Source organism: Salmo salar, chromosome ssa03, assembly GCF_905237065.1.
Source record: "Salmo salar chromosome ssa03, Ssal_v3.1, whole genome shotgun sequence".
In the NCBI taxonomy this organism is placed as follows: domain Eukaryota; kingdom Metazoa; phylum Chordata; class Actinopteri; order Salmoniformes; family Salmonidae; genus Salmo; species Salmo salar.
Window position 1 is genome coordinate 89,944,294 of NC_059444.1, and position 25,723 is coordinate 89,970,016.

Below are 25,723 nucleotides of genomic sequence, written 5' to 3' on the forward strand. Positions count from 1 at the left end.
TTCTTTGGGGAGAGCTCGACTGGGGAAAATAAGTTTTGAACGGTCATCCAACTCGGAAATCCATTTCGGGAACCTGGGCCTCTTTCTAGAGCTCCGACCTGAAAATCACTGACGTCATGATTCAACCTTTGTATTTTTCCCAGAGTTTTTAGTTACATTTTAGTCATTTAGCAGACGCTCTTATCCAGAGCGACTTACAAATTGGTGCATTCACCTTATAATATCCAGTGGAACAACCACTTTACAATAGTGCATCTAAATCTTTTAAGGGGGGGTTAGAAGGATTACTTTATCCTATCCCAGGTATTCCTTGAAGAGGTGGGGTTTCAGGTGTCTCCGGAAGGTGGTGATTGACTCCGCTGTCCTGGCGTCGTGAGGGAGCTTGTTCCACCATTGGGGTGCCAGAGCAGCGAACAGTTTTGACTGGGCTGAGCGGGAACTGTGCTTCCTCAGAGGTAGGGAGGCGAGCAGGCCAGAGGTGGATGAACGGAGTGCCCTTGTTTGGGTGTAGGGCCTGATCAGAGCCTGAAGGTACGGAGGTGCCGTTCCCCTCACAGCTCCGTAGTTGTCTTGAAAGCACCATAAATCCAGAGAATGCCAGACTTTGATTACAAAATTTGCCCACAAGGACCGTCGCACCACCTTGCTGTTCAAGTGTGCACAGCACAAGGTGAGTCCAAAAAATGTATTGTATGCTGCTGCATAAATGATGTAATATGCCAGGGAGATATGTATACTGTAGTTAAGAAAGTACTACTAAGTGTATGTTGTGTAGTAAGCTGTTAATAGCCCATGTGCCTCACCCTAATAATTTGATACCTTTCCCCCCTCATAACTTAGCCTACTGTTCTGACTTGGTGGTGTACGTTTAGACTATAGCCTGTTTTAGAGAAATTTCATCATTGAATATTGTAAGAGCTTTCATGGTCTGCTTACATACCCCCTTTATTTGGTGTACAGGGAGAATAGCCTACTGTAAGACCAGCCCATATTCTGAATTCTGTCACTGTACATTTCAAAAGTGCTGATCAAATAGTTATATTGACTGTTACTTTATATTGACTACTACTACGTTGCTCATTGTTTTAATTGAGATTACGGATTTCCTCATCTGCTCACCGTTCCCTTATGTCATAGTTTGTACATCTCAATTGTTACTAGAAACCACATTTGTTTCAGCAAGTCAGCCATATCGGCTATGTTTGTTTTTTTAAAGGCAGTAAATGAGGCTGAATGAACTGTTAGGCTGCCAGACAAGGCGCCGTTAATAGCCAGGCATAGCCAGGGTAAGGATTCATTCCATGGTGCTGAAAAGATATCTCTGCTGTTGGGACAGCTTTATGTAGGCCCTAATACTTAGTGGGTACCGTTTGGCACTGTTACAGTGTATTTAAAAAAAAAAAATAATCTGTTGTTGCTTTGCTGGCATGCTTCCCCAAAAATGTTTGGGGTTTGCCCCACCAAGCTTTACATGCTGAAATCGCCACTGGTTCACTGCACTGATCGCGTACTTCTCTTACTGGGCCTCAGCCAATAACGGACTCTCTCTGGAAGAGAACGTTGTCAGAGAGGAAGAGGCAAAGAGACTCAACTCGAGTAATCTAGCCATGATCTAATTTGAAAGACAATAGCAAGGGATTTCACTAATCTCAAATTCGGCCTGCCACTTTCCAGCAAACCGAAGCCAGCCAGCCAACTGCATGTTGTTGTTTCTATAAATACCTTAGAATTGTTGTGATTTTATTTGCAAATGTTAAAACAATGTAACCACACGTAGACATAATGCAGTTACAATCATTGAGGATGACACCAACAACCTGATTCAAATAATTTAAAGTTAAAATAGATTAATGATATATTGATTATAGCAAAAACAACCTACATTTTTTACATTAATTTAACATACTATATTGAGACAATACCAACAGTTATTTTCTAGCAATAAATGAATCCCTAAACCGCATCACCCACTTGCAGAAAAGTGTTTTACTATATACAGTAGGTGGCGGTACAACTTAAACACCACAGAAGAAGCTGAAAAGCATCAACAGGAAGTGCTTTGTTACCGTCCTCCTATTGCGTTTTTAAGGCAAATAAAAATCCACAGGCTTTTGCTGGATCTTTTCTGATGTAAAATTAGTCTTACATGACACTTATTTGTCCCAATTTAAATAGTTTTGATAATTAATAAGTTGTGATCTAGCTTTTATTTGTTTGAACGCTGTGACAAAGAAATGAACTGCAGCGTACACATTTACTGTCATCTTTTTTTTATTTGAAGAAAGAATATAGTAGCTTCCACTATGGATCGGGTAAGTTTGTTTGACTTTTATGAACAGTATGCCTACTGTGGTGTATAACATGTCTAGGTCTTCATCTTTGACTTTTCAATAATCATGCGTTCGATTTGAACAGCAGGACAAAAGAGCATGGTGGTAATTTCAGCCAAGTAGCCTAGTAGCCTATCCCACACAGATTGATACAAGCAATGCGCAACCAGCAGGTCAAGTCAGAACCAGGGAGAAATAATTAGGCATCGGCAACACCAATGGTGAATATAAACCCTGGATTGCTGATGCTATGTATTGGCCATTGAGTGGCTTTGGTTAACCTCTTTGAGGTATTTTCTGAACACCTTCTCACTTTGTTTATCCTGATGTCAGTTTGACCACACACACCGTTTACACACATTTTTGGCGCCCAAATAAAAAAAGGACAGTTGAAAATAGGTGATTGTTGTTGCAAGGCTACCATTTACGGTGCTTGTGTTTGCGCGTGTCTTTATACAGAGGGAATACAACAATGATAGCTAGTGTCGAATAATGATATGGAGTTAATGTTAGTCAAATTATTGAGCATGTCCTCAGCGCAAATAAGCATCAGAAATTTTCTTTATTTAGCATATCAAGATCCTGATGTGGTCCTCAGTCGAGCCTATCAATTTTTATGTCACATGCGCGGAATACAACGGTTGTAGACCTTAGGGAAATGCTTACTTACAAGCCCTTAACCAACAATGCAGTTTTAAGAAAATCCCCCAAAAAGTAAGAGAAGAATAACAAATAATTGAAGAGCAGCAGTAATTAACACTAGTGGTAGTGGTACAGAGTCAATGAGCACCTGTGTCGAGGTAATTATGTACATGTAGATAGAGTTATTAAAGTGGCTATGAATACCGTAATTTCCGGACTATTAAGCACACCTGAATATAAGCCGCACCCACTGAATTTAAAAATATATATTATTTTGAACATAAATAAGCCGCAGGTGCCTACCGGTACATTGAAACAAATGAACTTTACACAGGCTTTACCGCTAACAAAATAAATAGGCTTTAACGAAACACGGCTTGTAACAAAAAATACAAAATTAGCAGTAAGCTTTAGTTGTCTTTTTGCACTGAGTCAATTCCTCACGCTGCTGTTTCCAACATCTTATCATCGACTCATTAAGACCAAGCTCCCGTGCAGCAGCTCTATTTCCTTTTCCAACAGCCAGATCAATCGCCTTCAACTTGAAAGCTGCATCATATGCATTTCTCCGTGTCTTTGCCATGATGAGGGTGACAAAATGACTACCGTAATCAGAATGATGGGAAGTTTGAGAGCGCTCGATTTAATCTAAACAGTAAACAAAAAAGTTGTTTGACCTTAACCCGTTCGGCAATTTCATTGGTCTAATGAAAGCTTCATGCCGCCAAAAAACTGAGCACTTCACAGAATGTGTTTTTTTTTTTTTTGAGAAAAAAAAATTGAAAGCAGGAAAAATCCATATATTAGCCGCGTCATTGTTTAAGCCGCGAGGTTCAAAGCGTGGGAAAAAAGTCGCGGCTTATAGTCCGGAATTTACGGTAGATACTAACAGAGTTGCAGCAGCATGGTGGGGCAATGCAAATAGTCTGGGTAGCCATTTGATTAGCTGTTCAGGAGTCTGTTTGTTTAGAAGCCTCTTGGACCTAGACTTGGCACTCCGGTACAGCTTGCCCGGGGGGTAGCAGAGTGAACGGTCTATGACTAGGGTGGCCGGAGTCTGACAATTGTTAGGGCCTTCCTCTGACACCGCCTGCTATAGAGGTACTGGATGGCAGGAAGCTTGGCCCCAGTGATGTACTGGGCCGTTCGCACTACCCTATGTAGTGCCTTGCGTTCGGAGTCCGAGCAGTTGCCATACCAGGCAGTGATGCAACCAGTCAGGATGCTCTCGATGGTGCAGCTGTAGAACCTTTTGAGGATCTGAGGACCCATGCCAAATCTTTTCAGTCTTCTGAGAGGGAATAGGTTTTGTCCTGCCCTCTTCACGACTGTTTTGATGTTCTTGGTCCATGTTAGTTTGTTGATGTAGACACCAAGGAACTTGAAGCTCTCAACCTGCTACACTGCAGCCCCGTCGATGAGAATTGGGGTGTGCTCTGTCCTCTTTTTCCTGTAGTTCACAATCATCGCCTTTGTCTTGATCATGTTGAGGGAGAGGTTGTTGTCCTTGCACCACATGGTCAGGTCTCTGACCTCCCTATAGGATGGCTCATAGTTGTCGGTGTTCAGGCCTACCAATGTTGTCATCAGCAAACGTAATGATGGTGCTGGAGTCGTGCCTGACCGTGCAGTCATGAGTGAACAGGGAGTACAGGAGGGGACTGAGCATGCACCCCTGAGGGGCTAACGTGTTGAGGATAAGAGTGGGGGATGTGTTGTTACCCTACCCTTACTACCTGGGGGGTGGCCCGTCAGGAAGTCCAGGATCCAGTTGCAGAGGGAGGTGTTTAGTCCCAGGGTCCTTAGCTTAGTGATGAGCTTTAAGGGCACTATGGTGTTGAACGCTGAGCTGTAGTCAATGAATAGCAGTCTCACATAGGTGTGCCTTTTGTCCAGATGGGAAAGGGCAGTGTGGAGTGCAATAGAGGTTGCATTATCTATGGATCTGTTGGTGTGGTATGCAAATTGGAGTGGGTCTTAGGTTTCTGGGATAATGGTGTTGATGTGAGCCATGACCATACTTTCAAAGCATTTCATGGCTACAGACGTGAGTGCTACGGGTCGGTAGTCATTTTGGCAGGTTACCTTTGTATACTTGGGCACAGGGACTATGGTGGTCTGCTTGAAACATGTTCGTATTACAGACTCGGAGAGGGAAAGGTTGAAAATGTCAGTGAAGACACTTGCCAGTTGGTCAGTGCATGCTCGGACTACACGTCCTGATAATCGGCCTTGTGAATGTTGACCTGTTTAAAGGTCTTACTCACATCGGCGGCGGAGAGCGTGATCACACAGTCGTCTGGAACAGCTGATGCTCTCATGCATGTTTCAGTGTTACTTGCCTCGAAACGACAAAGTTATTTAGCTCGTCTGGTACGCTCGTGTCACTGGGCAGCTCTCGGCTGTGCTTCCCTTTTGTAGTCTGTAATAGTTTGCAAGCCCTGCCACATCCGATGAGCGTCAGAGCCGGTGTCGTACGATTCGATCTTAGTCCTGTATTGAAGCTTTGCCTGTTTGATGGTTCGTCGGAGGGCATAGCGTGTTTTCTTATAAGCTTCCGGTTTAGAGTCTCGCTCCTTGAATGCGGCAGCTCTACCCATTAGCTCAGTGAAAATGTTGCCTGTAATCCATGGCTTCTGGTTGGGGTATGTACGTACAGTCACTGTGGGGGCGACGTCATCGACGCACTTATTGATGAAGCTAGTGACTGATGTGGTGTACTCCTCAATGCCATCGGAAGAATCCCGGAACATATTCCAGTCTGTGCTAGCAAAACAGTCCTGTAGTTTAGCATCTGCTTAATCTGACCACTTTTTTTATAGAACGAGTCACTGGTGCCTCCTGCTTTAATTTTTGCTTGTAAGCAGGAATCAGGAGAATAGAATTATGGACAGATTTGCCAAATGGAGGGCGAGGGAGAGCTTTGAAAGCATCTCTGTGTGGAGTATAGGCGGTCCAGAGTTCTTTTTCCTCTGGTTGCACATTTAACATGCTGCTAGATATTTGGTAAAACGGATTAAAGTTTCCCTGCATTAAAGTCCCCGGCTACTAGGAGCGCTGCCCCTGGATGAGTGTTTTCCTGTTGGCTTATGGTGGAATACAGCTCATTGAGTGGGGTTTTAGTGCCAGCCTCTAACTGGTAGTATGTAGACAGCTACGAAAAATACAGATTAACTCTAGGTAGATAGTGTGGTCTTCAGCTTATCATGAGATACTCTACCTCAGGTGAGCAAAACCCTTCGACTTCCTTAGATATCGTGCACCACCTATTAGAGGTCGATCGATTTATGATTTTTCAACGCCGATACCGATTATTGGAGGTCCAAAAAAGCCGATACCGATTAATAGTCCGATATTTTTTTAATATATTTGTAATATTGGCAATTACAACAATACTGAATGAACATTGAACACTTATTTTAACTTATTATAATACATAAATAAAATCTATTTAGTCTCAAATAAATGAAACATGCTCAATTTGGTTTAAATAATGCAAAAACAGTGTTGAAGAAGAAAGTAAAACTGCAATATGTGCCATGTAAAAAAGCTAACATTTAAGTTCCTTGCTCAGAACATATGAAAGCTGGTGGTTCAATATTCCCAGTTAAGTTTTAAATTGTAGTTAATATAGGAATTAAGAAGCGTCGACTATTTCTCTCTATACCATTTGTATTTCATATACGTTTGACTGTTGATGTTCTAATAGGCACTTTAGGCTGGCAATACTAATCTCAGGAGTTGATAGGCTTGAAGTCATAAACAGCGCTGTGAAGCAAGCATTGCTAAAAGCTGCAGGTAAACGCAGTAAAGTCTGAATGAATGCTTACAAGCTTGCTGCCGCCAACCACCGCTCAGAGTGCTCCATCAAATCATAGTTAATTATAATAAACACAGAAATACGAGCCTTTGGTCATTAATATGGTCAAATCCGGGAACTATCATTTCGAAAACAAAACGTTTATTCTTTCAGTGAAATACGGAACCGTTCCATATTTTATAGAACGGGCGGCAACCCTAAGTCTAAATATTGCTGTTACATTGCAAACCTATGGTATGCCATAATTATGTAAAATTCGGGCAAATTAGTTCGCAACGAGCCAGTCGGCCCAAACTGTTGCATATACCCTGACTCTGTATGCAATGAACGCAAGAGAAGTGACACAATTTCCCTAGTTAATATTGCCTGCTAACATGAATTTCTTTTAACTAAATATGCAGGTTTAAAAAATATATATACTTCGGTGTATTGATTTTAAGAAAGGCAAAAGATGTTTATGTTTAGGTACATTCGTGCAACGATTGTGCCTTTTTCGCGAATGCACTTTTGTTAAATCATCCCCCGTTTGGTGAAGTAGGCTGTGATTTGATGATAAATTAACAGGCACCGCATTGATTAAATTAAACGCAGGACAAGCTAGTTAACTACACATGGATGATAATATTACTAGGTTAACTACTGATTATGTGAAGATTGATTGTTTTTTATAAGATAAGTTTAATGCTAGCTAGCAACTTACCGTGGCTCCTTGCTGCACTTGCGTAACAGGTGGTCAGCCTGCCACGCAGTTTCCTCATGGAATGCAATGTAATTGGCCATAGTCGGCGTCCAAAAATGCAGATTACCGATTTATGAAAATCGGCCATGCCGATTAATCGGTCGACCTCTACCAACTATTGTTTAAAAATATGCATAGGCCCCCGCCCCTTGTCTTACCAGAGGCTGCTGTTCTTTCCTGCCGATTTACTGTGTAACCCGCAAGCTGTATGTTCTTAATGTTGTCGTTCAGCCGCGACTCGGAAACATAAGATATTACAGTTTTTAATGTCCCGTTTGTAGGATATACGTGCTTTCAGTTCGTTCCATTTATTTTCCAGTGATTGAATGTTAGCTAGCAGAACGGAAGACAAGGGCAGATTAGCCACTCGTCGCCTGATCCTAACAAGGCATCCTGATCTCTTTCCGCGATACCTACGTTTCCTTTTCCAGCAAATTACAGGGATCTGGGCCTGGTTGGGTGTCCATGGTATATCCCTCGCGTCCAACTCATTGAATTGAACGAGGAGTTCTTCTTTGAGGTGAGTAATCCCAGTTCTGATGTTCAGAAGCTCTTTTCGTTCATAAGAGAAGGTAGCAGCAACATTATCTACAAAACAAGCTACGAACAACGCAAAGAAAGGAAGAAAAATAGTATGGTTGGTTAAGAGCCGATAAGACGACAGCGCTACCCTATGGGTTGGATGTGCTGAGAAAATATACAATGTAGGCAGTATTTCATCATATTCAGAAAACAAGGTTTCCTCATAGGCCTATATCAGGATACATGAGTCAATATCCAGCCAAACCATGTATGATATCTGGAGGGAATCCAAAAATGATTTGTGCATAAAAGAAAAGTATGGATTTCATTATTTAGCCTTTGCAGAAAACTGCATCAGAAATCCTTATTTTCAGCATATCAAGATCAATATATGGACCTCAAACGAGAAGCTTCATGTCTTGAATGTGCTGAAAAAACACAGATATGCAATGTATACAGTCAGTATTTATCAACATGAAGAAAGAAAATAGGGTGTCACACACCTCAGGATAGTGAATGATTCCATATCCGACCATAGGAAATGTCCATGTGTATTCCGAGTAATCCCAATATCCATTTTTTTATTTATTTCACCTTTATTTAACCAGGTATGCCAGTTGAGAACAAGTTCTCATTTACAACTGCGACCTGGCCAAGATAAAGTAAAGCAGTGCGACCAAAAACAACAGAGTTACACATGGGATAACACAATAGAAAAATCTATATACAACGTGTGCAAATGTAGTAAGATTAGAGAGGTAAGACAATAAATAGGCCATAGTGGCGAAATAATTACAATTTAGCATTAACACTGGAGTGATAGATGTGCAGATGATGATGTTCAAGTAGAGAAGCTGGGGTGCAAAAGAGCAAAAAAAAGAATAATATGGGGATGAGGTAGTTGGGTGGGCTATTTACAGATGGGCTGTGTACAGGTGCAGTAATCGGTAAGCTGCTCTGACAGCTGATGCTTAAAGTTAGTGAGGGAGATAAATTTCCAGCTTCAGGGATTTTTGCAATTCGTTCCAGTCATTGGCAGCAGAGAACTGGAAGGAGAGGCGGCCAAAGGAGGAATTGGCTTTGGGGGTGACCAGTGAAAAATACCTGCTGGAGCGCCTGCTACGGGTGGGTGTTGATATGGTGACCAGTGAGCTGAGATAAGGCGGGGCTTTACCTAGCAAAGACTTATAGATGACCTGGAGCCAGTGGGTTTGGCGACGAATATATATAGCGAGGGCCAGCCAATGAGAGCATACAGGTCGCAGTGGTGGGTAGTATATGGATGGGGCTTTGGTGACAAAACGGATGGCACTGTGGTAGACTGAGTCCAATTTGCTGAGTAGAGTGTTGGTGGCTATTTTGTAAATGACCTCGCAGAAGTCAAGGATTGGTAGGATAGTCAGTTTTACGAGGGTATGTTTGGCTGCATGAGTGAAGGAGGCTTTGTTGCGAAATAGGAAGCCGATTCTAGATTACATTTTGGATTGGAGATGCTTAATATGAGTCTGGAAGGAGAGGTTACAGTCTAGCCAGACACCTAGGTATTTGTAGTTGTCCACATATTCTAAGTCAGATCCGTTCAGAGTAGTGATGCTAATCGGGGGGGCAGCGAATGGTTGAAGAGCATGCATTTAGTTTTACTAGCATTTTAAATGCAGTTGGAGGCCACGGAAGAAGTGTTGTGTGGCATTGAAGCTCGTTTGGAGGTTTGGTAACACAGTGTCCAAAGAAGGGCCAGATGTATACAGAATGGTGTCATCTGCGTAGAGGTGGATCAGAGAATCACTAGCAGCAAGAGCGACATCATTGATTTTATACAGAGAAAATAGTCAGCCCGAGAATTGAACCTTTAGCACCCCCATAGAGACTGCCAGAGGTCCGGACAACAGGCCTTCGGAGTTCAGTGTGTCAAATCGATTTGAGAAGTAGTTGGTGAACCAGGCGAGGCAGTCATTTCAGAAACCAAGGCTATTGAGTCTGCCGACAAGAATGTGGTCATTGACAGAGTCGAAAGCCTTGGCCAGGTCGATGAAGACGGCTGCACAGTACTGTCTTTTATCGATGGCGGTTATGATATCGTTTAGGACCTTGAGCGTGGCTGAGGTGCACCCATGACCAGCTCGCATAGCGGAGAAGGTACGGTGGGATTCGAAGTGGTCGGTGATCTGTTTGTTAACTTGGTGTGCTTCTTCTGGTGTGCTGTGTATGGGGTCTTCTGTGTGGTCATCTGTGGGATTAAAGCTGGAGCACTTTGTTTTTTGGCAATCACACTCCAGATTCCCTGTTGCAGAGCACATGCAGCTGACTTCGCGGTAGAGAATTTTCCCAGGTGAAAGAGTGACCACCTGGTGGAGCCTCATTGTGGACGATACGGCTGGAAGGTCAGCTGGCATTTCTTTCACTCCATCCTCCACAGTTTGCTCCTGAATAAACAATTTCACCTCCGATTGTCCCTCACTCAGAGCTTGGTACAGGGACAATGCCGTGGGGATATCCACTCTTTGGCTGACAAGCTTGTTGGCCCTGCTCTTCAATGTGCCACCCACACCATCTGGGGCACCTTTGCCCTGACCAGCTTCAAAGTAGTTCCAGGTTCCTCTTGTAAACCCCTTCTTGAAAATGTCAGTACAAAAGAGGTAAAAATTACCACTCTGCTTGTACTGTGTGTAGGGACCGTCGCAAAGTAAAAACAACATACGGGCATCTCTCTCGGATTTCCTTCAGGATGGGCTCCAGGTGTTGCCATATGGCAGGTGGTCATTTCAGTCTGGATGCCGATACAGTAAACCCCAGTGTGCAAAGTGGCCAGCTTGTGCTTGAGTGCTGTACTTGCAGCTGTAGTTCTCAGAAAAGTCAATATGGACTGCACATTCATTTGCAAGGAGGTTCAGCGCCCGTGAGAAAGCATATTGCTGTCTGATGTTATAGAGATGGTGCCTGAACTTCTGGAGCAAAATGTTGTTTCCACCAGCTCTTCTTGCGGGGCATTCAAATTATTTTTTCAAAGAGATCTTTGTGCTCTTTGTCCACAGTGGCCCACTGAAGGTATGAGATGTGATCAGTGGCTCTGTAGTGGCTTTTGAGTGTATAGGTATTATTGCTGCATTGCTCACATTCCCCATACATACATTGCTTGCTTGTGGTGTCACACGTGATGGTATGTGTCAGGCTCTCCAAATTGGATGTGCATCTGGTGAAGCTTTTAGGCAAAATAAAGCCTCATGTTGTTTGCACATGCATGTGTCACGATCTGCCAATGTTGGATGCACAACCCAGTAGGAGGGGAAGTGTGCAGAACAGTGAGTATCATAGACGGAGGTTGGTATGCTCATCTAGGAATTTCAAATGGAGGCTCTTCATTGAATCCACCAGTAATCTTTTCTGCATTTTCTCTTTTTTTGTCACGTAAAAATAATCATTTCACTGTTGATCTCAGCGTGGCAGAAATCCCCTTGTGCTTCTTCCTCTGGTACCCGTAGACGTTTTAATTTGCCAGTTGTGTCCACCTTCTCCTTAAATCCAAAAACCTCCTCTGCCAATCTCTGCAACCTGTACTTTGGGATTTTGCTGGTGACTATTCCTGCAATGACTTGTCTGTCACTCTCTCTCTCTGAATGTGTGTACTTGTTACGTACTTCCTCAGCTACTGCTGTATGAAACAACAGGGTTCTCCTTAGGGATGTGCCCGAGATTTGCCGAACCAACTTCTTGACTTTGGATCTTGGAGATGGGTGGTCCTTTTTCGATCGTTGGAGCCACTTTTTGTATTTTTCTGCTCGCTGTTCGACTTTACTCAACTGATCTTGTAGTTTCTGCAGCTCCCTGTTTAATTTTGCTTTGGCAGCGCTCCTTTTTCTTCTCCCAAAATCATGTTGCCTAAAATAAACACATAAAGCATAACTATCTTGTTACTTAACCTGTTGGGGCTAGGGGGCAGTATTTGCACGGCCGGATAAAAAACATACCCGATTTAATCTGGTTACTACTCCTGCCCAGAAACTAGAATATGCATATAATTATTGGCTTTGGATAGAAAACACCCTAAAGTTTCTAAAACTGTTTGAATGGTGTCTGTGAGTATAACAGAACTCATTTGGCAGGCCAAAACCTGAGAAGATTCCTTACAGGAAGTGGCCTGTCTGACAATTTCTTGCCCTCCTTGATCATCTCTAACAAATACAGGGGATCTCTGGCATGACGTGACACTTCCTACGGCTCCCATGGGCTCTCAGAAGGCGGGAAAAAGCTGAACGATGTAATTCCATCCCCAGGCTGAAACACATTAGCGCGTTTGGCAAGTGCTCTATCAGAGGGCCATTAGACTGAGGCTCGTGCATGAGGGGATAGCATGCTTTTACTTTCACTCTTTGTAATAAAAAAACGATTTCCCGGTCGGAATATTATCGCTTTTTTACGAGAAAAATGGCATAAAAATTGATTTTAAACAGCGGTTGACATGCTTCGAAGTACGGTAATGGAATATTTAGAATTTTTTGGTCACGCCGTGCTCGTAACCCTTCTTTACCCTTTCGGATAGTGTCTTGAACGCACGAACAAAACGCCGCTGTTTGGATATAACAATGGATTATTTGGGACCAAACCAACATTTGTTATTGAAGTAGAAGTCCTGGGAGTGCATTCTGACGAAGACAGCAAAGGTAATACAATTTTTCTTATAGTAAATCTGACTTTGGTGAATGCTAAACTTGCTGGGTGTCTAAATAGCTAGCCCTGTGATGCCGGGCTATCTACTGAAAATATTGCAAAATGTGCTTTCACCGAAAAGCTATTTTAAAATCGGACATAGCGAGTGCATAGAGGAGTTCTGTATCTATAATTCTTAAAATAATTGTTATGCTTTTTGTGAACGTTTATCGTGAGTAATTTAGTAAATTCACCGGCAGTGTTCGGTGGGAATGCTAGTCACATGCTAGTCACATGCTAATGTAAAAAGCTGGTTTTTGATATAAATATGAACTTGATTGAACAAAACATGCATGTATTGTATAACATAATGTCCTAGGGTTGTCATCTGATGAAGATCATCAAAGGTTAGTGCTGCATTTAGCTGTGGTTTGGGTTTATGTGACATTAAATGCTAGCTTGAAAAATGGGTGTCTGATTATTTCTGGCTGGGTACTCTGCTGACATAATCTAATGTTTTCCTTTCGGACAGTGTGGTTAGATTAACGAGAGTCTTGTCTTTAAAATGATGTAAAATAGTCATATGTTTGAAAAATTGAAGTTTTTGCATTTTTGAGGTATTTGAATATCGCGCCACGGGATTACACTGGCTTTTGAGTAGCCCATAGAGGTTAACCATTTCACCTGCAGCAAAATAGACAGCGCCAGCCATTAACTGTAACCATATAGATACTTTCATTATTGATTTCACAGTAGCAACTTATTTGAGGGTCGTTACCCAGTAATTAATAGATAAAATTACTTACTAATGATGGTTATTATCAAGTGTTACCCTTAATTATTACATATATTTTACTATCCAGTAAAAGTGAAGCCTATTTCACTGTTCATTGTGCAGATAGTTCCTTTTCTTTACTTAAGCGTATACGATTACCTGTTTCTTTGTTAAGCGCTCAACACAGAATAGCCGCATGTGTGCACTCCTTCAAATCGCTTGAATAAAATATCCTTTCTATTTTATACAGCTATGTTCAATTGTTTTCTTCATACTATAAAATAATGCCACGGAATTCTAAGCCAATCTTGCCTGCTAAATGAACTAGTGTAGCCAACAGCCATATGGCATAGCCATATCAGGGCCTAACATAAGTATTGTCATGACTGGCCTGTTCGGGTCAGGTTACTGTGGACCACACTCCTACAGAGGCATCTGTCAGACCCACCAGAGGGGGAGAGATTGAGAGGTATGGAGGTGGGGGGTTTTATGACACCTCACGCCCATTGTAAATCTTAAATATATCCTTATGATCTGTGCTTACACTAATTTGCATTCCTCAATAACCTTAACTTCTGTTCTGACCTTGAAGTCTCTGGTTGAGGGCTGACTGGAGGATGAGGGCTGACTGGAGGATGAGGGCTGACTGGAGGATGAGGGCTGACTGGAGGATGAGGGCTGACTGGAGGATGAGGGCTGACTGGAGGATGAGGGCTGACTGGAGGATGAGGGCTGACTGGAGGATCAGGGCTGACTGAAGGATCAAGGCTGACTGGAGGGGTGTTTAATCCTTCAAGTACCTTTTTCCTGGCATTGCTCCTCATATGAGCCTCTCTCCACTTTTTTCGCTGGGCACCCTGCTCTCTAACACTGCGGTCTTTTTGCCTTTTCTTCTTCCCCGTTTCTACGTCTTCCCTACACTTCTATTTTTCTAAGTACTGCTGTCTCTTCTGTTAATCAGCATCACGTCTGGCACGGTAGCGCCTCTGCTTTTCAGCAGCGCTCAATGGTGTGCCAGAACTCTGAATGATGTGGCAAATCGCGGTTCTAGTGTTGATTTTACTATAGATTGTCCCTTCTGAGTGAACTGAAGGAGATGCAACACTGTTACTTGAATTATAATAACAGGGTTTCAAGTAACGGTTGTAAATCAATGCTAATGTTAGCATCTATTCCTGAGGAAAAAGCCATCTGTGGAATGTAGCGTTACTGTCAAGGACAAACTTAGTTATATAAATAAAAACTTTGAAATTAATTTGTCTTAATCTGATAATGAGTAACAGGGTTGTGTTAGTGAGTGACACTTGATCAAGGCTGAAATATTAGAGAAATAGAAGAGGACTTACCTTTTGGTCTAACCATGGTGTTAGCAAATGGCTTAATGATGTAATTTCCTCTCATGTGTCTCACTGTTTTTTCTCTTCCTCTGCCAGGCTAAACAGATTTCGGTAACAGGACTGCATGCATGTTGTGGGACACAACTTCAGTGCATAATGGATATCATTTTAAAATATGTTGATGATTTTAAACAAATTGTTTTAATGATTACAAGAGACATATCAACAAATTCACACCAAAAAAAAGTAGATTTAAAACTTATTTTAACTGTTATATTTGATGTGCAAGTTGGTCATCAAGAAGGTGGGATGAGAAATGCCATTTTAGGTGGTGCTTGAGAGCTATTTGCTTTTAAAATTATTTCGGAACCACTTTTTCTACAACTATATTTACATTTTGTCTCAGGACAATTATAATTTACACGAGGATGTTTTAATATTTTTATTATTTGATATTTCATGGGTGGGACAGAATGTCCTCCAATTCTGGAATGACCCAGCTACAGTGCATTTGGAAAGTATAACGACACCTTAATTAACTTTTTCCACATTTTGTTACTTTACAGCTTTATTCTAAAATGGATGAGGCAAAAAATTTATTTAATCAATCTACACACAATACCCCATAATGACAAAGTGAAAACAGGTTTTTAAAAATGTCAGCAAATGTATTATTATTTTACGACCATTTGGAGATGTGTAAACAACACTAAATAAATTGTGTACCAGAGTCTATTCTAAAGAAAAAATGTATAGCTTTTATTACAGCAAAGACTAAAAACAGTTAGTGAATTGCGCTTTATTTATTGTTTAGGCTAATTATTCAAAGCTCCCTTTGTTACTTTTTTTTAAAACTAAAATGCTTGATTGCATTTCAAAGCAGGAATTACTTGTCTGTGTGATGAAATGAACGAATGATTGACTGATTGCGTGCATATTATGCGTGACAAACAGATTTGTATTTAACTTTTGGTTTTGTACACCCCCTTCAAGCGGCTGAAAATACAATAGTTTGGGTTATGGAAAAGATAAATGACAGTGGTTTAGATGCTACAATGATTCTCTACACTATACTTGCTTGTTTTGTCACATAAACTGACATTAGGCAATTTATAAAACATTTTGCGACCAGGAAATGGGGGAGCAATTTCTGCGTAGTGCATTTTTTAAAATAACGTTTTATAGTGTTACATATTGGTTTATAGTGTTGCATAATGTTTTTATTTGTTTTTTTTTGTAGGCTTACATGTGTTGTTTTTTTTGGGGGGGGGGGGTCAGTTGCACCCCACGCTTGCTCTACTTCTGCCTCGATAATATGTTAAGGAATCCCTAATTGTCTTTCCGTCCCCCAAAGTGTGCACTTGTTCACTTCTCTTCACTGATTTGAAAGGAAATGACTGGTATAAAACCCACCCACTAGCACATGACAACACCAATCCAATTAAGTTTTTTTTCTCTCTTTGGTACATTTTCACAACTCTAAGCACAAAAATCAGTTTCAAAATTCTTAGGCCATTTTCAATTAATTACTTTGGAAAAGATTTGTCATTTGTAAACTATACATTTATCTATAATTTAATGAAACTGCTAAAAACTGAACCACCAAACCAAAATAGTATAATGTCAAGTTTACGTACAGTTTGAAAACAACTATAAATTGACATGAATTTAATTTAGGTTGGAAGGTAAAACCAAATAATTTATGGATTTGGCTGTAAATACTACACCACCCTTCAGCCAGTGTACTTCTAACAGTATGGCAAAGTGGGTCACTGTGCTACCATTTGAAATGATGGTGTGGTGTACAATGCACTGCTAAAATAGTTGGGTGGTAAATTACAGTTTATTCCACTCATTATCTGAATGTTGATGATTTTAAATGTGGATGCTGTTACAGTAATAAGTCACACAGAAAAGTGGATCTTGACCAATGTTGCATGGGGACAAAATTGCATCAGGCTACACCAATGCCTTTTTAATGTAGGCTTTTGCTACAGTGAGGGAAAAAAGTATTTGATCCCCTGCTGATTTTGTATGTCTGCCTACTGACAAAGATATGATCAGTCTATAATTTTAATGGTAGGTTTATTTGAACAGTGAGAGACAGAATAACAACAAATAAATCCAGAAAAACGCATGTAAAAAATGTTATAAATTGATTTGCATTTTAATGAGGGAAATAAGTATTTGACACCCTCTCAATCAGAACGATTTCTGGCTCCCAGGTGTCTTTTTATACAGGTAACGAGCTGAGATTAGGAGCACACTCTTAAAGGGAGTGCTCCTAATCTCAGTTTGTTACCTGTATAAAAGACCTGTCGACAGAAGCAATCAATCAGATTCTAAACTCTCCACCATGGCCAAGACCAAAGAGCTCTCCAAGGATGTCAGGGACAAGATTGTAGACCTACACAAGGCTGGAATGGGCTACAAGACCATTGCCAAGCAGCTTGGTGAGAAGGTGACAACAGTTGGTGCGATTATTCGCAAATGGAAGAAACACAAAAGAACTGTCAATCTCCCTCGGCCTGGGGCTCCATGCAAGATCTCACCTCGTGGAGTTGCAATGATCATGAGAACGGTGAGGAATCAGCCCAGAACTACACGGGAGGATCTTGTCAATGATCTCAAGGCAGCTGGGACCATAGTCACCAAGAAAACAATTGGTAACACACTACGCCGTGAAGGACTGAAATCCTGCAGCGCCCGCAAGGGCCCCCTGCTCAAGAAAGCACATATACATGCCTGTCTGAAGTTTGCCAATGAACATCTGAATGATTCAGAGGACAACTGGGTGAAAGTGTTGTGTTCAGATGAGACCAAAATGGAGCTCTTTGGCATCAACTCAATTCGCTGTGTTTGGAGGAGGAGGAATGCTGCCTATGACCCCAAGAACACCATCCCCACCGTCAAACATGGAGGTGGAAACATTATGCTTTGGGGGTGTTTTTCTGCTAAGGGGACAGGACAACTTCACCGCATCAAAGGGATGATGGACGGGGCCATGTACCGTCAAGTCTTGGGTGAGAACCTCCTTCCCTCAGCCAGGGCATTGAAAATGGGTCGTGGATGGGTATTCCAGCATGACAATGACCCAAAACACACGGCCAAGGCAACAAAGGAGTGGCTCAAGAAGAAGCACATTAAGGTCCTGGAGTGGCCTAGCCAGTCTCCAGACCTTAATCCCATAGAAAATCTGTGGAGGGAGCTGAAGGTTCGAGTTGCCAAACGTCAGCCTCGAAACCTTAATGACTTGGAGAAGATCTGCAAAATCGGAGTGGGACAAAATCCCTCCTGAGATGTGTGCAAACCTGGTGGCCAACTACAAGAAATGTCTGATTGCCAACAAGGGTTTTGCCACCAAGTACTAAGTCATGTTTTGCAGAGGGGTCAAATACTTATTTCCCTCATTAAAATGCAAATCATTTTATAACATTTTTGACATGCGTTTTTCTGGATTTTTTTGTTATTCTGTCGCTCACTGTTCAAATAAACCTACCATTTAAAATGATACTGATCATTTCTTTGTCAGTGTGCAAACGTACACAATCAGCAGGGGATCAAATACTTTTTTCCCTCACTGTACATGCCACAATACCCCTATATCTGATATATCTGTATGTACTGTATAAGAATACTGAAACTATAAGACTGACATTTTTCTCAACATGCTCCAAAAGTAGGATAACGAGCAGCAGTAGTTCTGGTGTTTAGGTTTTTCATTACTGGTTATTTGAACAAACCATGATTTAGCAGGTGTTACCATCTTTAACATTTCAGAAAGGGAGGGGACATTTGGCCCTTATCAAGAGAGGGAGGAGGTCCTCATTCTGGTTCTGCTCCTCGTTCTAGCGTCTCTTAAATCTGGTGAAAGATGTGTTCAAATCCAATGAATGCTCAATCAAGGTTCTGAACATAAAATGGGGTATTACAAGTGATATCAGTTTTGGCATTTGTACTAAGAGTAAAAAAAATATAGAAACCACTTACATTTGAAAAATGTGCCAAAGTGATTTGAAAAAATATGTACATTTGTGGAAAGTAGTGAACGATTACACACTTCAGGAGAAAGGAGGTATAATAAGGATGCAGCCATCAATCAGAGATTTAAACTAAAGTAATCAAATGTTTGGTCTAATGATATTCTATGTACTTTACTTCCTGTGGTCACCAGGACAGAGCTAGCCCGTCCCCCTCCAATCTGCCAGAGTCCCCTGGTCACAACTCTCCTGGTAGCGCCTTACTGCTGGGTCTGAAGAGGGTGTCTGTGCTGCTGGTCGACTGCAGGAAAACAGCAGGGCAGAGTGGAACTGTGAGAGAAGGTCACGAGGAGGGAGATGGAGATTTGATTTCATCAAGTAAGAACAATGTGTGTGAATTAGACTACAATCTGCTTCTGCAACTTCTGTTAATTGATTGATAAACAATATATACTCAATGGACAGTTTATTAGGTACACCCATCTAGTACTGGATCGGGCCAGCCTTTGCCTCCAAAACAGCCTGAATTCTCCGGAGCGTGGATTCTACAAGGTGTCGGAAACGTACCACAGGGATGTTGGTTTATGCTGACGCAATGGCAACACGCAGTTGCTGCAGATTGGACAGCTGCTCGTTCATGCTGCTACAGCCCATTCCATCTCATCCCAAAGATACTCTTGGGTTTGGTCAGCAACCATGTTTAGATGCACTGTGCCGTTATTTGTCTATTTGTGGCCCGCCTGTTAGTTTGCACGATTCTTGCCATTCTCCTGCGACTTCTCTCGTCTATGAGCTGTTTTCACCAACAGGACTGCCGCTGACTGGATGTTTGCTTTTTTGATGAACCATTCTTGGTAAACTCTAGACTGTCGTGTGTGAAAAGTCCAGGAGAGCGGCTGACGATCATACTTCGCTCAGTCGCTTTGTCACTTGTTTTGCCCATTCTAATGTTCAACCAAACAGGAACTTAGGCAGAGAGATTATCTGTCTGCTTATCTGTCTGCTTTATATAGCAAGCCATGCCACGTGACTCACTGTCTGTAGGAGTGACCTATTTTCATGAACTGGGAAGTGTACCTAATACACTGTCCACTGAGTGTATAATGATATATTGTTGTTTGTTTATGGACTCATATTTCCAAAACCTAGTTATTAAATGTCTTTGTTTCACAGGGACCACCCCTAACCATCGTTCTCTCAGTGGGAGGGACTTATCATCTGGGGAGCCTCAACAACAACATGTTGATGATGAGACAGAGAAGAGTCTCTCCCAATCAGAACACCTCAAACACCAGCACAGACGTACAGGGAAGAAATCTCACCACAGCTGCTCTGACTGTGGGAAGAGTTTCACTACACGGAGGTCCTTCATAATTCACCAGCAAACACACACAGGAGAAAAGCCTTATAGCTGTGATCAGTGTGGGAAGAGTTTTGCTCTATCAGGACACCTGAATAGACACCAGCTAACACACACTGGAGAGAAGCCTTATAGCTGTGGTCAGTGTGGAAAGAGCTTCAATCAGTCAGGCAACCTGACAGCACACCAGCTAACACACACTGGAGTGAAGCCTTATAGCTGTGATCAGTGTGGGAAGAGCTTTGCTCGGCCTGGAGAGCTGACTACACACCAGGTAACACACACTGGAGTGAAGCCTTATAGCTGTGATCAGTGTGGAAAGAGTTTTGCTAAAGATTCCAACCTAACTAGACACCAGGTAACACACACAGGAGAAAAGCCTTACAGCTGTGATCAATGTGGGAAGAGGTTTGCTCAAGCTTCCAACCTAACTAGACACCAGCGAACACACACAGGAGAAAAGCCTTATAGCTGTGTTCAGTGTGGGAAGAGCTTTGCTACATATAACACCTTCAAATATCATCTGAGAATTTATGAAGGGGAGAAGCCCTACCCCTGCCTTGATTGTGGGAAAAACTTTGCTAGTGCAGGAGCCCTAACCATACACCAGCGTGTACACACTGGAGAGAAGCCTTATAGCTGTCATCAGTGTGGGAAGAGCTTTGCTGTAGCTTCCACCCTGATTATACACCAGCGCATACACACTGGAGAGAAGCCATATAGCTGTCATCAGTGTGGGAAGAGCTTTGCTGTGGTTTCCACCTTGAATAAACACCAGCGCATACACACTGGAGAGAGAACTTATGTCTGTCTATGTGGAAAGGACTTTGCTCGAGCTTCCACCCTGACTATACATCAGCGAACACACACTGGAGAGAAGCCGTATAGTTGTGATCAGTGTGGAAAGAGCTTTGCTGAGTCAGGGACCCTGAATTCACACCAGCGAACGCACACTAGAGAGAAACCCTATGTCTGTCTATGTGGAGAGAGCTTTACTCATTTAGGGCAAATTAAAAAACACCAGAAAGCAAAAATGTGCCATATTTCATCTCCATCCTATCCGACACCATTTCCAGATCCATAAATAAAGGTTCAATAGAAAACATTTAGTGAACAGTCATATCCATCTCCCATTCTTAAACAGTTGCCTTAGTCTGATCACCATGGTAACCTCTGTGCAGCATAATATGCAGCTCTGATCTAGGATCAGGTCTCCCCTGTGTTTATGTAATATCACACATTGGGATCTACATGGATAAATGTTATCATAGAAAATGTCATAGTGAACCTGTGTGTGTGGGGGGGAAAGATGTTGAAAATTCTATTGTCTTTCATATACTCATGATACTATTATTAAATCTCATTATGTAGAATAATGTTTCAAAAATAGGTGTATATTCAATTGATCAATAAATTCAACCCATTATCTTATAAACAAGATATCACTTTAATGTTATAGTTTTCTTGTGTGAGCAAAATGGTGCCAACAGAAAGGGTCACCTCGCTTCTAGTCCAGCCGGGAAGAACTATTGGATATCAGAGTGATGTCAACTTACCAACATTAACGCCAGGAATACAACTTTCCCGATGCGGATCCTTTGTTCGCACCACCACCCAGGGCATTCGATCTGATTCCAGAGGCCGACAACGTCGCCGCAGAAGTGGTAGACGGAGCGGCCTTCTGGTCAGAATTTGGAGGCGTGCACACCACCCACAGCTTCCGAGTATATTACTCACTAATGTCCAGTCTCTAGATAACAAGGTAGACGAAATTAGGGCAAGGGTTGCTTTCCAGAGAGACATCAGGGCCTGTAACATACTCGGTTTCACAGAAACATGGCTCTCTCGGGATATGTTGTCGGAGTCCGTACAGCCACCGGGATTCTTTATGCGTCACGCTGACAGAAATAAACATATCTCTGGGAAGATGAAGGGCGGGTTGTTAGTTTCATGATTAACGACTTATGGTTTAATCGTAACAACATACAAGAACTCAAGTCCTTTTGTTCACCTGACCTAGAATTCCTCACAATCAAATGCCAACCGTATTATCTCCCAAGATAATTCTCGTCTGTTAATGTCACCGCCATGTATATCCCCCCTCAAGCCGATACCATGATGGCCCTCAAGGAACTTCACTGGACTCTATGCAATCTGGAAACCATATATCCTAAGGCTGCATTTATTGTAGCTGGGTATTTTAATTAACAAAGCAAATTTGAGAACAAGGCTACCTAAATTCTATCAGCATATTGATTGTAGCACTCGTGAGGGCAATACACTGGATCACTGCTACTCTAACTTCCGCGATGCATACAAGGCCCTCCCCTGCCCACCGTTCGGCAAATCTGACCATGAGTCCATTTTGCTCCTGCCTTCATATAGGCAGAAACTCAAACAGGATGTACCTCCTGACGAGAAATATTCAACGCTGGTCTGACCAAGCGCAATCCACGCTTCAAGATTGTTTTGATCGCATGGACTGGGACATGTTCCAGGTAGCCTCAGAGAATAATATCGATTTATACGCTGATTCGGTGAGTGAGTTTATAAGGAAGTGCATTGGAGATGTTGTACCCACTGTGACTATTAAAACATACCCCAACCAGAAACTGTAGATAGATGGCGGCAGGTTCTGAAATTAACCTCTGCCAAGCGCCAAATGCGGGTAGATTTTTCATTTGGCGAGTAAATCTTAGGTTATCCGCAATACTGACGGGTAAATGTTTGTACCAAAATAGTAATGTAATAAAATCTGGCATGAGGGCTCGAGGAAATTACTCATGTTTGCCAGCCTACCACAGACCGTCTCTAGTGCTCCTAATTTCGCGGCACTGTTTACCGCACAGTACATCAGCTACTAGACATCGCTCACTTGTGACGGGTCTGCTGCTAGCTACTGTTCAATAAATAGCTATTATGTGACGACATTTACCTGGAGTGAGCCAACCTTTTTGAAACGAAAACCCACCGACGAAAAGGAGGACGAATCACAGAAAGTTGTGAGAGAAATGGAGGTTTGGAGATAAAGGAGTTTCAAGAAGCTGGCTACAGTAAGATGCGGAGGCTGTGGTGATGAATTGTTCTGTGTGTCACCAGTATGCTGAAGATAAAAGCAGAAACGACTAATTTGTTATCGGAAATAAAATGATGAAGCTGGAGAACATTCGTGACCATGAACACAGCAAGTGTCACATTGTGTCTGTCCCGGGCTCAATCAGAGCCTCTCCTCTTGACACCCTCTGTAACGGTACTAATGGCAATGTCAGAGCAGACCACGAGGATGAAGATACTGTTTAGGACTGTACATGCCATTGGCAAGAAGGCGAGACCACTTTCTGACTTCGAATGGATGTGCAAGGAAGTGAAAATATTGTTACTCTTGTAGCTAGACTAGTACTTTTGTAGCTAGTTTTTTCAAGTCTATTTAGCAGACGTGGTCCGGTATTGTAGGTTATTTCTCAGTTCTTGATAAGCTTTGGTTCACCTTAATTTTCTTATTTATACACTATTTTATAGGCCTGATGATGATATGGATCTCCATGCTTTCCTATGACTCTGTAACATTCTATTTTAATGTTTGTCTCCAGATGATGTTTACATTTAAACCATTGTTACACAATTGACTTTACCTGCCTTATAGTGTTGATCCTTAAGTAAACAAAGGCTAATTTAGCACAATCAACTGACACCTATATTGGATAACATGATTGTATATTTAATTAATTTGATGTTTTTATTTTTGCGGTTTGGATGAGAGAAAAAGAGAATCGCGGTGGGCTCAACATATAGAAATGATAAGCAGGCCAAAGAGTTTATGCACCATATTGCAGAGGTCAGAGAGACTCTGAAAAACACAATTTCTCTCCATGTCAGATTGCTCCACAGACGGTTCTGTGAAAGAGGAGTTAGTTTGTCAGATTCTGTCAAGGGCAAGATCAAGTCGAAGTTTGTTGACAAAGTCAGTGGAGAAGGCAGACGCGCACACATAAGCAACGCCATCATGGAGGGAGTGTGTGATGAGTGGGGGAGCAAGTTGGTCGCTCTGGGAACAGATTGAGCTGCTGTGATGACCGGAGCCAAGAATGGTGTGGTCAGCCGGCTGAAGGGGAACGGGGCCTACATCATCGGCATCCACTGTATGGCACACCGCCTTGAACTGACCTTTTCTGATGCCATCCGGTCCAACGTGATGTTTCAGAAAGCACAGGGGTGGCAGCATCATGTTGTGGGGGTGCTTTGCTGCAGCAGGGACTGGTGCACTTCACAAAATAGATGGCATCATGCGGCAGGGAAATTATGTGGATATATTGAAGCAACATCTCAAGACATCAGTCAGGAAGTTAAAGCTTGGTTGCAAATGGGTCTTCCAAATGGACAATGACCCCAAGCATACTTCCAAAGTTGTGGCAAAATGGCTTAAGGACAACAAAGTCAAGGTATTGGAGTGGCCATCACAAAGCTCTGACCTCAATCCTATAGAACATTTGTGGGCAGAACTGAAAAAGCGTATGCGAGCAAGGAGGCCTAGAAAACTGACTCAGTTACACCAGCTCTGTCAGGAGGAATGGGCCAAAATTCACCCAACTTATTGTGGGAAGCTTGTGGAAGGCTACCCAAAACATTTGACCCAAGTTAAACAATTTAAAGGCAATGCTACCAAATACTAACTGAGTGTATGTAAACGTCTGACCCACTGGGAATGTGATGAAAGAAATAAAAGCTGAAATAAATCATTCCCTTTACTATTATTCTGACATTTTCACATTCTTAAAATAAAGTGGTGATCCTAACTAACCTAAGACATGGACTTTTTACTAGAATTAAATATCAGGAATTGTGAAAAATGTAAATTGTAAATGTAATATCTTGTTGCTTAATATAAAATGTTGAATTGTTATCGAAAAAACTTTTTCCACTTATTACATTAAGTTACTTTATCATGTAAGAACTTTTTAAATTAATAAAGTAATGACTGTGACCGATCATGTAATAACACATAAACCAATGATTTATGTGTTACTTCACTAATGTTAATGCACATACCACCCTCCACCAATAGCAAACACACACAAACCTATGCACCTGTACTCACACACAAACACACACTCTAATAATCAAATTGTAAATGCTTGTGTTCCTAGCCCCAACAGTGCAGTAATATCTAACAATACACCCATCTAAAAAGGAAAATAATGGAATTATTGAAATGTACACACCTGTACAATCACTCACACACACACATTGATACATTTTTTTTACTGAATTTATCTGTAGACTTTGTAGTCAATGAGCCAGGGGGCTTGTTCAGGCTCACTCGGGGTGACAATGTATATGTCCCTAGAGTGTAAAATGTGTTCTATCATTGCAGCAATGGTAGCTTTCTGTGTGTTATTACCATTTCTATTCATCCCTCCATCCAATTCAGTTTCCCCATAGAGGTTTTACCCTATGACAATGTCAGCATACAGTACATCAGGTTATTACTCATGTTCACCCTTTAACCTCTATGGGCTAGGCGTCCCACCTACTCAACAGCCAGTGTAATCCCGTGGCGCGTTATTCAAATACCTC

General features: G+C 41.9%; 1 protein-coding gene across 2 annotated transcripts; it reads left to right on the forward strand.

Annotated features, from left to right (window-relative positions):
• Positions 1-2,025: 2,025 nt before the first annotated feature.
• On the forward strand, positions 2,026-21,589 carry LOC106601473 (zinc finger protein 664-like). Of its 2 annotated transcripts, none has more exons than XM_045715734.1 (3): positions 2,026-2,312; positions 18,984-19,178; positions 19,963-20,184. In XM_045715734.1, the coding sequence occupies exons 1-3, from the start codon at positions 2,304-2,306 to the stop codon at positions 20,161-20,163; spliced, it is 405 nt and encodes a 134-aa protein (XP_045571690.1). In that variant the 5' UTR covers positions 2,026-2,303; the 3' UTR covers positions 20,164-20,184. The 2 variants fall into 2 exon arrangements, with proteins under 2 accessions (XP_045571690.1, XP_014049170.1); XM_014193695.2 differs by having other exon boundaries at positions 2,049-2,312; positions 18,984-19,167; positions 19,963-21,589.
• Positions 21,590-25,723: the final 4,134 nt, after the last annotated feature.

Bases quoted from the DNA above. Each gene is read 5' to 3' on its own strand.
- LOC106601473 (XM_014193695.2), top strand. The intron at 19,168-19,962 runs GTAAGAACAATG...TTTGTTTCACAG, and splicing joins TGGAGATTTGATTTCATCAA to GGACCACCCCTAACCATCGT.